At 45.7% G+C, this 16,945-nt stretch overlaps 1 protein-coding gene across 2 annotated transcripts in view; it reads right to left on the bottom strand.

The window, feature by feature from the left end:
• TSPAN9 (tetraspanin 9) overlaps nucleotides 1–16,945 on the bottom strand; it is a 328,064-nt gene that overhangs the window by 163,776 nt on the left and 147,343 nt on the right. Inside the window, exon 5 of one of the 2 annotated variants that reach the window (XM_072145432.1) lies at nucleotides 16,407–16,459. The exons of the other annotated variant lie outside the window; for it this stretch is intronic. Within the exon in view, the coding sequence (XP_072001533.1) occupies nucleotides 16,407–16,434 (28 nt within the window). The 5' untranslated portion in view covers nucleotides 16,435–16,459. The remainder of the gene's footprint in view (nucleotides 1–16,406; nucleotides 16,460–16,945) is intronic. 2 annotated transcript variants of the gene reach the window in all.

Below are 16,945 nucleotides of genomic sequence, written 5' to 3'. Positions count from 1 at the left end.
ACAGGGAGACAGTATGGGGGTCATTTACTAAGGGCCGATTCGTGTTACCTGAATATTTCCGATTTGCGCCGATTGTACCTGAATTGCCCCGGGTTTTTGGCGCACGCGATCGGATTGTGGCGCATCGGCACCGGCATGCACACGACGGAAATCGGGGGGCATGGCTGAACGAAAACCCGACGGATTCGGAGAAACCGCCGCATTTTTAAAAAAAAGTGTCGCTGGACACGCACTTACCTTCACCAGGAATAGGATCATGAACTCCGGTGGACCTCGGCGGACTTCAGCGCAGTAGCGACACCTGGGGGACGTCGGAGGAACTGCCTTAGTGAATCGCCGGAAGACCCGAATGCACCGCAGAGAACGCGCCGCTGGATCGCGAATGAACCGGGTAAGTAAATCTGCCCCAATGGGTTTGGTTTCCCAGCAGCGCCTCTAAAGGACAAATTACACAGCGTCTATTCAAATCAATGGGCTGCATGTGTAATACTGGTTAGATCCAGTCCTCCAGAGATAAAGAGGAGAGAGAGAGTAACTGACTCAGTGATGAACATCCAACAATGAGGACTCCCTCTTTTAATCCAGAGGTAATAGACAACCCCTTTAAGTGACTAATACACAGGTAAATTCCATAGACATATGTATCACTTGCAGCTACATGAACTATAGGTCGTCCCTTTACATTGACGGTGCATTTGCAGTCACTGAACAAATGGGGAATTTAAAATTTTCACCTTGATCTGCAGAATTTTGTACATTTTAAGCCGCAACGTGAAGAAGAAAATGTTCCATATCGGTTATACATAAAATAACCTTGGGACTGTCAGTAAACTGCAGCGAGCGGTAATCGCCATCTTTTCTGGTAACCCTGAAGCCTTGGAAACTAGGCTTGTCCTGTGACATAGAAGAAGTGTCTGCAGACTATCGCACATTTCAAAAAATAAAATAATATATTGTATGTAATGGTCTGTCTATAAAGTGGGTATGCTGGGAATATAAAAACTCACAAGTGGTTGCCCTTTGCTGGTTCCTTCATGGTGAGAAGAATTCATCTGGTTTGTGGGATCAGGAATCAGTACCTTTACAATGAAACAGAACAAAGTCACAAAGTCTCCCTCTTCAGAGAGTCCGAAGTGTCATGTGACTAAGGGATACTGCTGTTGATTTTTCTGGAGTTTGGCAAGTCCATCCTACTGGCGCACCCCCTCAGAGGTCTGCAAACTGCAGGATTTTCATGCTGCTTCATGGCAGATGGGCTCTGCTAAGGGATGGATTCATGCTGCTGTACTAAAGAGATCCAGCCCTCTCAGTCACAGCAGGGTGTAATAAGTTGATAAACTGTGGATGTGCATCTCTGTATGCGTGACCATCCAGCAACTACTATGACAGAGGGACAGTAGCATTCATACAGCCCCCAGACACATGACACCTTGAGGCTTTGACCCTTGGGCGAGAGAGAGAGCGTGTTGGATTTTCATTCCGCCTCATGGCAGATCGCCTCTGCTAGGGGATGGATTCATACTGCTGTACTGAAGAGACCCAACCCTCTCGGTCACAGCAGGGAGTACCGAGTTGACAAACTGTGCATGAGCATTTCTCTATGCATCCATGTCCAGCAACTACTATGACTGAGGGGGCTGGATGTCTTCTGGACAGCAGAATTTATCCAGTCCAAGGTCACATGATACAATGAGGCTTTGACCCTTAGGCGAGGGTGACCATGTGATCAAGAGAGTCGTATTAAGACATTGTAAAGACACTGATTCCCAGTCCCTTGGACCAGATGAATTATTTTATAATATGGGCAACCAGAAACGGGGAAAAAGTTGGTAAATAAAAATTAACTCAGTTTTCCTATTCCCTGGATAGCCCATTATTTTTTGTGGCATGACCACTTTATGTGATGTTGACCTCAATGTCAAGTACGGTAAGTTATTCTAAAAATGTAGCCCAGTGTACTATGTGCTACTTTCCAAGGTAACCGGACAGAAAACTTCACATTATTTACTTTTTTTCAGGTCATCTTTGAATTAATGCAAAACTATTCATACCCCTAAGTTTACTTTTTCCTGGAATCCTTGCTATTATTTACTAAAAATAACCTAAAAAATTGTCTAAATCCTAGCAGCATGGCCCGGAGATGACCCATAATAACACAGGATTTTTTGAGAATGCAATGTCTGTAATTATCAGGAGGTTCTGGGTGTTCTTTCCCTCTCTCCAACCTGTTAGTCTCGTAAGACTGTGACCTATTTCCCGGCAGCTGGACTGATCCGGGGGTCGGGTCGTAGTCAGGATCGGAGCTCTATCTATCATAATTACACTTGTGTCAGGGATCTGTAACCAGTCATTTCATTTACCATTACTGGCTGTGTGTCTGATGTCGGCCCGGGTCACGGGGGCCGCGTAATATTTGATGTCTGCTCCACACATTATACTAAAAGCATTTCTACTCAAAAGAAAAAAAAAAAACTAGTAGTAGAAAAAAATATGGCTACGTTAGTCGAGTAGACTCAAAACTCCCCCTAAAAACTTAACCCCTTTCTTTTGACTAAACAAATCTTTATAATGGACTAATCCCACCAATTTTAGGTCAGGTTATATGTTAAATGGGGGTCTTGGGGTTTTAACTATTGTGATGTCCCCCCACACACACAATGGGAGAAAAAGGGAGTGAAAGACCCTCTGTGCCGGCAAACCCAGCTTGGCCGTGCTCAGTTCATGCGGTCAGTTCGCGGTCTTTGAACACAGTCGAGGCCTAAGAGTGCTAAGAAACCACTCCCTCTGTCCACTCTAACATGTCCGTCACAGACATGTGACTGCTATATCCAATCACTGGCATAAGGATGACCCCAGTGATAATGGCCTGTTACGGATACAACTAGTGATTGGCTGTTGAGGGCATATGTTTGCCTCAATAGGTCATCACTGAAGCAAAGAAACAGAGCCTGACACAGAACAAAACATGTCATAAAATATGCTAGGATGCGCATGCGCTGACTCCCGGAGATTGAAAGGGCCATTGGTGCTGGTGCTTCCCGGAATCCCTCATAAGCCAGTCTCTTCCTGCACACCCCGCCGGATCTCTGTGCCTCACAGCCATAGGGACGGAACTAGGGGGCATCAGGAACAAAGCTTTCTCTGACTACGCTCCTTTGCTGCCAGCACTGACCTTCCTCTACGTCCCTGAATCTGATCCTGTGCTGCCTGCCTCGACCTCCTGCCAGTCCCCGACCACGGTTTTGCCTTACGACTCTGTACTATGCCTTGGTCACCACCGCCGAAAAAGTCACGCCTCTGGACCGACCTGGTGGTACTACGACGCAGCAAGTCCAACACGCTTTGCGGCGGGCTCTGGTGAAAACCGGGTACCACTTAGACTCCACTCCCAGGTGTCGGCTTACGCGGTGGTCCAGTGGGTCCATTACCCCTGGTTCCTGACAACCGTGACTGTGCTAATCTTCTTATATTTGTCATCCATGGTCTCCTTCCTTCTAATATTCTACCCCTTCAACCATAAAAGGGTTCCTCGGGTCCCTAGAGAAAATTATTCCACTGTGTATGCAGAATTTGTTCCATCCATGCCAGTCTGGTGGGCAAATTCAACCCTCCATACTTACAGAACATTTTCATGTCCACTTGGTGGGGCAATTCAGCCTTGCAGGTATGACATATTGGTTAGGCCAAAACCTACCTACCCTATTGCAAAAGCTTCTGCATAACCATAGGCAAGCAAAACAGATCGAGGTCTTCAAACCAACCTTCTTCCATTCATGATGAATCATAATGAGGTTGGTAAGGAAACAAAACAAGACCTTGAGTGTGGGGTCAGGACCTCATTAAGAAGTTACTTTTCGTCAACCTTATCATATAAAATTCTTTGTGGTAAATAATTGTCTCTCCAACTCTCCATCTAAGGTAATTTCTTCTGGACCTTTGAGACCCATCACGTAGGGTTCCCCTGGGTGGAAAGTCTATTGTAGTTAGGTGATACTTGAGGAACATCTGATACAACATGAGCTCTTTGCACCTCAGTGTAAGGTTCTACAAGAGCAGTCCCTGCAGTAGGTACCTCCCTTGGTCTTAAAGGGATCACAAGGATCCATAAATTATAGTTCGGTGTCTTAAGTTGACAGGTTAAGGTTGTAAGAATACACTGTATATAATGCGTTCATTACCAGGGCTGGTCGACTGTGTAATGGAAATGGTAATATGCAAATAAATCTGAAGGCTGAAACTTTGAAAATGTCAAAAATATTAAATAAAACGGAGCTCTTCAAGTTATTCCATTAAAGGAATAAATTTAAGAGATGTTAGTCAGAGGAAAAAATACCCAGAGGTTCCCTTGTCATCCTCTTCTCATGGTCTATTACATGGGTAACAAGGCATCACAGACAAACGGCAGATCTGACGGGGGCGCGAGGAGTTGTCACCAAACCTCCAGTGGCCATGACAAGTCTCATTTGTGTAAATTTGTCTGTGTTAGTGTCAGTCTTTACTGTAGTGATAGCATTATGTTCATGACGCGGAAGTAATAGGATGAATTTTCTATATATTTCTATAATAACACATTAGGAATGACAGTCTTTGAGGAAAGTGGTCTCTAGAAAACTTTATGGCGCACTTCCTGAAACCCGCATTCACCAGTTTCAATAGGAGATGTTCAGGGGCATAACAAGGAGATTGTGGGCCCCATAGCAGACTTCTACATGGGACCCCCCTACCCCTTAAAAAGTAAATATACATATTTGCAAACACACATGTTCATACAATCACACACGTGTATATACACACGCATAAAGTCCTGAGCTCATACACACACATTTATACACTCTTACACTCATACATACCTATATGCACACATTGATGCACTCATATAGACATATATAAACTTATATATACACACCTATACAGTATATACAGACACATACACAATACAAACACACCACAAACACCTCATAGATAGAGTGCAACCTCTTGTGTCCCCCACATCCTCATAGAATGTAAGCTCTTGTGTCCCCTTCATTCTCATAGACTGTAAGCTCTTGTGTCACCCCCTCATCCTCATAGACTGGAAGCTCTTGTGTCACTCCCTCATCCTCATAGACTGTAAGCCAGGGGCGTTGCTAGGGTGGTAAAAGATCCGGGGCACGGGCCCCAATGCATGTGTATTGCACTTTCAGTAATGCCCCCTTCTGTACATAACCCCCTCACATGTGGTTGTGCCAATAACAAGGTTACTTCTGGTATATACAGCTACAGAGAACAAAGGAGAAATCCCCATCACCACATCTTATGTTCCTCATTGTTCCTACATCTTGGTTCCCGGGCAGTGTTATCCTGCTGCCGCCCCTAACAATCTCCCCAAATACTGTAAGGCTGCGCTCACACGTTTGTCTTGCATTTAAACAAAACCAGGTGCGTGTTACCCATCACATGTGTATTACTGGAAAATATATGTGATCAAACCAAGGCCTGTCCCAGTGCCATGTGTGAACACGCTCCAAGAAATGTCCCCCACACAGCCCCCCAGTAAGTAATGTGACCACACAGCCCCCCAGTAAGTAATGTCCTCACACAGCCCCCAGTAAGTAATGTCCTCACACAGCCCCCAGTAAGTAATGTGCCCACACAGTCCCCCAGTAAGTAATGTGACCACACAGCCCCCCAGTAAGTAATGTGCCTCACACAGCCCCCCAGTATGTAATGTGCCTCACACACAGCCCCCCCATAAGTAATGTCCTCACACAGCCCCCCATAAGTAATGTCCTCACACAGCCCCCCAGTAAGTAATGTGCCCCACACAGCCCCCCAGTAAGTAATGTGACCACACAGCCCCCCAGTAAGTAATGTGTCCCACACAGCCCCCCAGTAAGTAATGTGCCTCACACAGCCCCCCAGGAAATAATGTGCCTCACACACAGCCCCCCAGTAAGTAATGTGCCCACACACACCCCCAGTAAGTAATGTGCCTCACACAGCCCCTCAGTAAGAAATGTGCCCACACAGCTCCCCAGTAAGTAATGTGCCCACACACACCCCCAGTAATGTGCCCACACACACCCCCAGTAAGTAATGTGCCTCACACAGCCCCTCAGTAAGAAATGTGCCCACACAGCCCCCCAGTAAGTAATGTGCCTCACACAGCCCCTCAGTAAGAAATGTGCCCACACAGCCCCCCAGTAAGTAATGTGCCCACACAGCCCCCCAGTAAGTAATGTGCCCACACAGCCCCCCAGTAAGTAATGTGCCTCACACAGTCCCCCCAGTAAGTAATGTGCCTCACACACAGCCCCCCAGTAAATAATGTGCCTCACACAGCCCCCCAGTAAGTAATGTGCCTCACACACAGCCCCCCAGTAAATAATGTGCCTCACACAGTTCCCCCAGTAAGTAATGTGCCTCACACAGCCCTCCAGGAAATAATGTGCCTCACACAGCCCCCCAGTAAGTAATGTGCCTCACACAGCCCTCCAGGAAATAATGTGCCTCACACAGCCCCCCAGTAAGTAATGTGCCTCACACAGCCCTCCAGGAAATAATGTGCCCCACACAGCCCCCCAGTAAATAATGTGCCTCACACAGTCTCCCCAGTAAATAATGTGCCTCACACAGTCCCCCAGTAAATAATGTGCCTCACACAGCCCCCCAGTAAATAATGTGCCTCACACAGCCCCCCAGTAAATAATGTGCCTCACACAGCCCCCCAGTAAATAATGTGCCTCACACAGACCCCAAGGAAATAATGTGCCTCACACAGTCCCCCCAGTAAATAATGTGCCTCACACAGCCCCCCAGGAAATAATGTGCCTCACACAGCCCCCCAGTAAGTAATGTGCCTCAGACACAGCCCCCCAGGAAATAATGTGCCTCACACAGCCCCCCAGTAAGTAATGTGCCTCAGACACAGCCCCCCAGGAAATAATGTGCCTCACACAGCCCCCCAGTAAGTAATGTGCCTCAGACACAGCCCCCCAGGAAATAATGTGCCTCACACAGCCCCCCAGTAAGTAATGTGCCTCACACAGTCCTCCCAGGAAATAATGTGCCTCACACACAGCCCCCAGTAAATAATGTGCCTCACACACAGTCCCCCCAGTAAATAATGTGCCTCACACAGCCCCCCAGTAAATAATGTGCCTCACACAGTCCCCCCAGTAAATAATGTGCCTCACACAGCCCCCCAGTAAATAATGTGCCTCACACACAGCCCCCCAGTAAATAATGTGCCTCACACAGCTCCCCAGGAAAAATGTGCCTCAAACAGCCCCCCAGGAAATAATGTGCCTCACACAGCCCCCCAGTAAGTAATGTGCCTCACACAGCCCCCCAGTAAGTAATGTGCCTCACACAGCTCCCCAGTAAGTAATGTGCCTCACACAGCCCCCCAGGAAATAATGTGCCTCACACAGCCCCCCAGTAAGTAATGTGCCTCACACAGCCCCCCAGTAAGTAATGTGCCTCACACAGCCCCCCAGGAAATAATGTGCCTCACACAGCCCCCCAGTAAGTAATGTGCCTCAGACACAGCCCCCCAGGAAATAATGTGCCTCACACAGCCCCCCAGGAAATAATGTGCCTCACACACAGCCCCCCAGTAAGTAATGTGCCTCAGACACAGCCCCCCAGGAAATAATGTGCCTCACACAGCCCCCAGGAAATAATGTGCCTCACACAGTCCCCCCAGTAAATAATGTGCCTCACACAGCCCCCCAGGAAATAATGTGCCTCACACAGCCCCCCAGGAAATAATGTGCCTCACACAGCCCCCCAGTAAGTAATGTGCCTCACACAGCCCCCCAGGAAATAATGTGCCTCACACAGCCCCCCAGGAAATAATGTGCCTCACACAGCCCCCCAGGAAATAATGTGCCTCACACAGCCCCCAGTAAGTAATGTGCCTCACACAGCCCCCCAGTAAGTAATGTATCTCACACAGCCCCCCAGTAAGTAATGTGCCTCACACAGCCCCCCAGTAAGTAATGTGCCTCACACAGCCCCCCAGGAAATAATGTGCCTCACACACAGCCCCCCAGTAAGTAATGTGCCTCAGACACAGCCCCCCAGGAAATAATGTGCCTCACACAGCCCCCCAGGAAATAATGTGCCTCACACAGCCCCCCAGGAAATAATGTGCCCCACAATGTTCTCCCCCTTCCCTAGTCCCTATCATGTTTCTCACCTCACAGATGCAGCTCTCTCTCTCTCTTTCTGTGCGCTGCTTTCCCCTGCAGGTCATGTGATCATGACATCATCACAGGTCTTTCAGCCTCTGGAACTCCCGGAGGCTAGGTCCTTGCAGGGGAAAGCAGCGTCTGCACTCGTTCTCATCACAATCTGAGGACACAGATCGTGATGAGAACGAGAGGGAAGGAATCTCCCGGGCAGCGGGGCAGATGATCTGCTGACCCGAGGAGATTCGGGGCACTGGCCAAAAGATCCGGGGCACGAGCCCCGGATCTTTTGACCTAGCGACGCCCCTGCTGTAAGCTCTTGTGTCACCCCCTCATCCTCATAGACTGTAAGCTCTTGTGTCACCCCCTCATCCTCATAGACTGTAAGCTCTTGTGTCACCCCCTCATCCTCATAGACTGTAAGCTCTTGTGTCACCCCCTCATCCTCATAGACTGTAAGCTCTTGTGTCACCCCCTCATCCTCATAGACTGTAAGCTCTTGTGTCATCCCCTCATCCTCATAGACTGTAAGCTCTTGTGTCATCCCCTCATCCTCATAGACTGTAAGCTCTTGTGTCACCCCCTCATCCTCATAGACTGTAAGCTCTTGTGTCACCCCTCATCCTCATAGACTGTAAGCTCTTGTGTCACCCCCTCATCCTCATAGACTGTAAGCTCTTGTGTCACCCCCTCATCCTCATACACTGTAAGCTCTTGTGTCCCTCCCTCATCCTCACAGACTGTAAGCTCTTGTTGCCCCCCCTCATCCTCATAGACTGTAAGCTCTTGTGTCACCCCCTCATCCTCATAGACTGTAAGCTTTTGTGTCACCCCCTCATCCTCATAGACTGTAAGCTCTTGTGTCACCCCTCATCCCCATAGACTGTAAGCTCTTGTGTCACCCCCTCATCCTCATAGACTGTAAGCTCTTGTGTCACCCCCTCATCCTCATAGACTGTAAGCTCTTGTGTCACCCCCTCATCCTCATAGACTGTAAGCTCTTGTGTCACCCCCTCATCCTCATAGACTGTAAGCTCTTGTGTCACTCCCTCATCCTCATAGACTGTAAGCTCTTGTTCCATATGACTGTTTGTGCTCTGTAATGTAATATTATATAAGTTTATGTCCCCTATGATTTGTGAGGTGCTACAGAATATGATGGCGCCATATAAATAAAGATTATTATATAATATAATGTATAAGAGTAGCTGGTATTAAAATTACACATAAAAGGCTCATTTTCCATACAAATCCTCTATATATTAACCATTGTGAAGTGTAATATATTCTGAAGGGCTTCTTGCTTTGGCCCGGAGCCCGGCCCTACACTCATTCCATTTATTTGGGTTCATACTGGGTTAATCCCATGAGGTTCCATAAGGCATTATAGTTAATCCTGGAAGGCGAGTGTGAACCTAAGTAATGTTCTTATAGGTATCACGCTAAATTGATGTGGTTTTACTAGAAATATGAGATCCAGGAGCAAATTACAGATTGGATTTTCTCGGAACAAAAGTTGTGTTATTAAGAATTAATCGGAAATTGACAATATATTTTTTGGGGTGTTGACTGTAGGACGGATTTAAGGAAATTTCTTACCATAACTTAAAATTGGTGATGTATTAGTAAATCAGAAGTTACATTACTGAAAAAAATTTGGTAATTCTGTTTGCTTCACACTTTTGGAAAAAAAATTCTCTGGTGAGCGGCCATTTTGAATTTGATTATTTTAAATATTATTATTATTTTTTTATTATTTTATATTATTTCAAATAATTTTTTCTAAAAATGATGGCAAAACTATTGCATCAAAAATTAACAACCAATGTCATTTCATTATTAATAACACCATACATGGTTCCTTCACAGCTATCCATTTTTAAAAGGGTTGGATGGAACTTAAAGGAAATCAACTAGTTTCAAAAACAAAAAGAACCCTCCAAATACTCACCTCTGCTCCTCTTCATGTTGATCCCGGCGCTATCCGTCACTAGTCTTAACACACTGGGATCACCTCCAAAAGAAACTTTATAATTAGCAGCCTGGAGAATGGGATGAGATGTCCGGCGCTTCGGGCAGCTAATTATGCTAGGAAAGGGAGGTGCATAATTAGCTGCCTGAAGAGCCGGACATCTCGTCCCCATGCTATGGGCTGCTAATTAAGGGCTGCTTACGGGCTGCTAAGTTTCTTTCTAGGTTATCCCGGTGTGTCAAGACTAGTTAAGGACAGTGCCGGGATCAACATGAAGAGGAGCTGAGATTTTTTGTCTTTTGAACTGGTTGATTTTCTTTAAAGAGACCTGTCAGCAGATGTGAAGACTCTAGACATTGTTTAGTATTGTACTTGGAGAGATGTTTGATCATACCTTTGTGTATGTTAATAGTAGAAGCAGCAAAGTGAAAAAAAAATTGCATTTATATTTTAGTGCAGTGTCTGAGGGGCGTATCCTCACACTGCTGTGCTATTAAATCTCTGCATTGAACTGCTCCACAGTCCCCATCCTCTGCTTTGAGGAAAATCTGTACCAGGTTGCTGGTTAATTACTACAGAAGTGAACCAGATCAGAGAGATGTAGAGGAGCTGGGGAGCATCCTAAGTGCAGAGAGTTAAGAGCACAGCAGTGTAAGGATATATTTTTCTGTGGAATATGATTACATTCTTTACAACATACACACAGCTTTGATTAAACAACTCTCTAGTTGTGTGAAGCTTTTCATGGTCACCCATAAAGTAGATCATCAATTTTTGAGTAATATTTTGACCATTAAGACCCTAAAACCATAAAGGGGCAAAGGCCTTTGAGCAAGTCATCTTTTTCATCGTTTATAATGACCTCCTCAAAAAACAAGATAAGAAGAGTGAGGATAAAACGATCAGATTAATTACCACCTTTAATAATGGGGCATCTGATGCCAAGAGAGTCCTGGAAAAGCACTGGGACATCTTATTGATGGACCCCGATGTGAGGGAGGTTATCAGTAATCACCCAACTAATACATACAGGAAAGGCCGCTCGCTAAAAGAAAGACTAGTTCATAGTCACTTCGTGCAAGAACAACGTTCCTCTTGGCTGGACAAAACTGTAATTGTGGGTAATTTTTGCTGCAGTGGGTGCATTGCCTGCCCCTTCATGATGAGATGCACGTCTACAGTGACAGGCAGCACCTACAAAATCAAGCAATTCATAAACTGCAGGACTGAAGGAGTAGTATACAGGGCGATCTGTGAATGTAAACTTGAATATGTTGGCAAAACTATCTGCCAACTACGAAGGAGGATAGGAGCACACTTGGGCGATATCCTGCACAAGAGGGACACTCCTCTGGCACGCCACATTAACCTGGTCCACAACAGAGATACTAAGAAAATCAGCTTCCATGGGTTAGAGGCCATCCCCAGACCAGTTAGGGGAGGAAATTGGGACAGATCCGTCTTGCAATGTGAAGCAAGATGGATCTTTCTCCTAGACACAGTGGCCCCAAAGGGTTTAAATGAGACCCTTAGCTATGCTTGTTTCCTCTAAGTCACTCCTATGTGCACCATCCTCCCTTCGTTTTGGGTAAACCCCCACCCCCCCTCCCCTTTTTCCCCGTCCCCCTCTTACCTCTAATAAGTGGTCCAATACGCTTTAAATTCAAGCTGTTGCCACTATGCACTTTTAACCTGCCATAAACTAGTTTTCTATTTTGACCAATTTATCTCCAACCCCGATTGACGCTTTAGTGACGGGATTAATAAGCCAATGGAGATTTTCCACTTCTTCCCCATAGCTTACACTAAGCTGAGCCATCCCGTTGCCATGGGGGATGCAAGCTGGGAAGTTGGATTTCTGTTTATAGTGAAGCATAAGGGTATCTCCCTGAGAGCTTCCTAACACAAACTCCTCCCACGCCATGACATGAGCCCCGACGAACGTCAGAGGGGGCGTGGCATAGGCGGAGCTGGAACGGCTATTTTTGGCGCTAATTGTAGCGCATGCGCAGCAAACTGGCGCCGACTCTGTCGGGCGGAGCCGGAACAGATATATTTGGCGCATGCGCAGTAAACTGGCGCCGACGCCGTGCTTTCAACCTAGTGACTAGGTGTATGCTTGCACCTCTTGGAATAGCCTAGGACAGTGATGGCTAACCTATGGCACGGGTGCCAGAGGTGGCACTCAGAGCCCTTTCTGTGGGCACTCAGGCCATCACCAGAGATGAGTCCATGTATCTTCCTGCAGTCCCAGACAGCCCAGGACTTGCTGTGCACAGAGCTATTTTAAAGTGACAGCTGTACCTGACTATTTTCTGCTTTATTGGTGTCCTCGGGCTGTTATCAATGAAAATTGTGACAGAGAAGGGAGTATAAATCACAAATTAAATTTCTGTGTTGGCACTTTGCGATAAATAAGTGGGTCTTTGTTGAAGTTTGGGCACTCCGTCTCTAAAAGGTTTGCCATCACTGGCCTAGGACGAGCCACTGCCCATCTTGGAGAAAGTCTTAGCGCTACTTAGCGCATACTTATGCAGCCCATCAGCAAGCATACCAGCACAAGTATAACCCACTTTAGATTCCCCTGAGGAGTGCACAAGGACCGCTGCACGAAACGCGTAGGGAGTTAATGGACTTATGCAGCTCAGAGTAAGGGCATAACAGTCTGTATAGGGGCAGTCTTGGGACCGCCCTTGTAAGGGCTGGGAGCAATACAAGGGGGACCAGGCTAACAGATACAGTAGGGTATAATAGGTCATCACTGGACGGAACAGTCCCTACTGCGGCCAATTCTGGACGAAGACGGGTGAGATCCAACCTTTTCTTCCCAACACTGGCATATCTGCACTAATACATGTGGCCCTCTCTAATGCTGTTTTTGTAAATATTGGTTATGGTACGGCAATTTTTGTCTGTGTATGTGATTGTTTGTTTCACTAGGTGTTCTCTTTTACGAATTGTGGTTGAATTGGACCACGGACTTGAAGGTGGTCGCTTTTTATATATCTGAATTAAAAGTTATGTTTTAATAAATTGTGGCATTTTGCTAAAGTTGTCTAATGATTTGGATGCCGTGGTCAGTGGCCTGCTGCACGTGTATCACTCTCAGTAACCAGTGATCTTGAAAGGCTACCTAGTTCATTTTTTAGTATCGTTTATAGGGGACTCGTCTACTGAAACACAATCCTGGTCACGTCTAGACGAATGCCCACCACCGCTACCACCATCTATAAACCATTGACGGCCCTAATGACAAGCTTCAGGCTTCCATTCCCGACTCCTACTATAATGAACAGTTCTATATAGTTCACACGGGCACGGTGGATCGCCCATATAACTACTGTTGTGATATCACGGTCATATACAGGTGGGTGAACACCCTACCACCGATAAACCACTGACGTGCATAGTGACGAGTTAGGGTCTACCGTTTCCGATTGCTATGGCAATCAACAGTTCTAAATAGTTCACACGGGCACGGTGGATCGCCCATACAACTACTGTTGTGATATCACGGTCATATACAGGTGGATGGACATCCTACCACTGATAAACCACTGACGTGCCTAGTGATGGGTTAGGGTCTTCCGTTCCCGAATGCTATGGTAATCAACAGTTCTATATAGTTCACACGGGCATGGTGCATCACCCATACAACTACTTTTGTGATATCACGACCATATACAGGTGGGTGGACACCCTACTACCGATAAACCACTGACGTGCCAAGTGATGGGTTAAGGTGTTCCGTTCCCGAATGCTATGGTAATCAACAGTTCTATATAGTTCATACGGGCACGGTGGATCACCCATACAACTACTGTTGTGATATCACGACCATATACAGGTGGATGGACACCCTACCACGATAAACCACTGATGTGCCTAGTGATGGGTTAGGGCAGTGGTGGCGTACCTATGGCACGGGTGCCAAAGGCGGCACTCAGAGCCCTTTCTGTTGGCACCCGGGCCATCGCCCCAGCACACCAAACAGGACTCAAAGAATCTTCCTGCAGTTCCAAGCAACTTAAAAGATGCTGCTTTCAGTCATATTTTGATACTTACTTCAGTACTTGGGACTGTAGGAAGAGGGAGAATTAGACAGGGCCGAATTATCTTTGGAGGACCTCCTGCTGGCCTTACAATTCTCTGTATACAGAAGGACACTGGAAAGAAGCTAAAATGATGAACATTTTCCATCTTTCTACTGTGTTGCTGTCCTCAGGAGGCCAATTGGAAATTGTTGAACAGGGAGCAATAAGTTACTGCTTTAATTTTTGGTTGGCACCTCGCGACAAATAAGGGGGGTTTTGGGTTCAGTTTGGGCACTCAGCCGCTAAAAGGTTTACCATCACTGGGTTAGGGTCTTCCGTTCCCGAATGCTATGGTAATAAACAGTCACATTAACTACATATTTATAGTTCATACATGTACAGTGGAGATCTCAATCCCAGTCATGTCCAGGACGAGGGACCTCCCCCCACCACAACCGATAAAACATTGACATCCCTAATGACGAGTTACCGCCGTCCATTCCCGACTACTACAGTAATCAACAAACACGATAAAAGGTTCCTACATAAAAAGCAAATAAAAAGAAATACCAAGTCTGTCCTACTTTGTCAAAACCCCATAATAAAACGGAGTCATTAAAAAGTCAAAATTGTTTTTCTCCCTCTGAAGACCTGGCGTAATCCAAGACGCTTAACAAGAAATATGATTTTCATAAAACCTCTAATTTACTACTCCAAAGGTTATCATGAAAAAAAAGGTTGAAATTTCACGGTGCTCCATTCTGGAGTGGTGTCTTGCTGCTACATCATTATGGTTTTTACGTCCAGAAGATGGATCTGAAGCCATTTGGCCGGGGATAAAATACTATCCCGCTTTCCTCCTCCACCGGATCAGACGTCGCAATTATTTGTATTGTGATCCGTCCCGTCATAAAGGGATTACATTTGTTGTGAACGTTTCACACGTGTTTTCTAATTAAAAATACAAGGGTCTTAGTGTTGTCATTCGGCAAGGAGCGGTATGTTAATTGTGCACTCTTTATGCAAATGAAACATCTTAGGTTAGAGATGGATCCTCGGGGGGGCCAGATGACTGCATGAATGAGCTACCGGCTAAGCAACTGCTGGGAACTAATAAAGAGAATCACACATACGGCAAGAGAAGCCATGGGCGAGTGCATTTGCATGCTACTAATTGACCATCCAATGACTTTTTTAAAACAAAAGTGTAAATTCAACCCAAAAAGCTTAAAAAACTAAAATTTTCAACACCCTTTCATTGCTTTTTCAAATCTCTCCAATTACATCAGTGTTAACACGTCTTTCCATATTAATGAAGGTGGACATATTAGTCACTTTGGTCAATATGTTACTCCATTGACCCATAAATCACCTGGTGACCCATATTGGCAGTAGGGAAAACTCAAGATATCTTCGTATAGGTTAAGTTGAGAGCTGCTCCATCTAACCCACTAGTGGCATACCCTTAAAACTTTTTTTTAGGAATCATGGTAGGTCAGGATAAGTGTAACCAAAAACAAACTGTACTTACCCTACTTTTGCACCCACTTCCAGTGGCCTCCCGGTCTTCAGCACTGTCAACAGAGCGAGCAGTACAGTGGATCAAGGGATTCCCTTCACCGAATCAGTAAACTCAGCACCCGGGAAGTAACTGGTTTTACATCTTGTGTACTGTAGATGCCACTGATTGGTCCAAGTGGATCCCATGATGTCTTGTTTACTGTGGAGACCACTGATGGCTCCAAGTGGATCCCATGACCCGGGGCATACCCAGCTCAGCCATTTGATCTGAAGACCGTGAGACCGCCATGGCACTAGGAGTCAGGGTAGGGTAAGTACACTTTTTTAGTTCGCCGGAAAGGAGATCTAAACATAGAGTTGGCCATCTATTACTTAATTAGGATTGAGTAATGGAAAATTTTTGCTAGAAACCCCAATGATATCTGCTTATCACATAAGCTCCACTTCCATGAACTCCCAATTCATCTCTGATGGTCATACAAGCCAAAACATTTTCTGAAATTTTGGACAGTGTGGATGAAATTCAGCTTCATGGTCCACTGTGCAGCAGATGTCATGGTGGGACACTTGTCTGGTTGATCATTAGAATGCACAAGCTCAATATTCTTTGTGCCCACAATATGGAAGCTAATATTATACACGTTAGGTAATATCTTAACTCCCTTCACCAGTAGATAAAACATAAAACATGAGCAAAGGCTTTACCGTGAGATGTTGCCTTCTTAATTGCCATTGCTTCTACTATTTCAGCCTGGAAACTGATAAAAAGTGAGAAAATGAGATAGGAACCATCATATATTTCTAAAGTCAATGAAGTAAACCTGCAAATGGAATATAGATTGAAACTGATACAGCTTATAAAAGTGAGGAACAATGGAAATGATGTGATAAAATGCTGAAAAGTACACAAATGCTGAATCACCAGTCAGAATAAAGCAGATTTTAGCAGTCAATTGTCAAAAAGTGAGTAGAAAATTGAAGTAGACAACCAAGTAGATATCATCGGGGGAATATGGTTTCAAAGAGTACTTCTAACTCCAACAGCAGAAAAACTGAACCCACGTTGCCAACCCAATCACTGATGGTCCTAGCAATGGGTCATCCTGTGATCAGCAGTCAGTTCTTCATTTGGACATCCCTACTTCTTACGATTTACAGTTGGCCATGCATTCGAGATTTAGACCATTTTCCAAAGCCCTTGAAAGATCCAAAAGCTCCAACATGTCCGATAGACTTCTTCCAAA

This window comes from Engystomops pustulosus, chromosome 4, assembly GCF_040894005.1.
Source record: "Engystomops pustulosus chromosome 4, aEngPut4.maternal, whole genome shotgun sequence".
In the NCBI taxonomy this organism is placed as follows: domain Eukaryota; kingdom Metazoa; phylum Chordata; class Amphibia; order Anura; family Leptodactylidae; genus Engystomops; species Engystomops pustulosus.
Note: the sequence above shows the minus strand (reverse complement) of the source record. Positions and strands in the feature narration are given on the sequence as shown.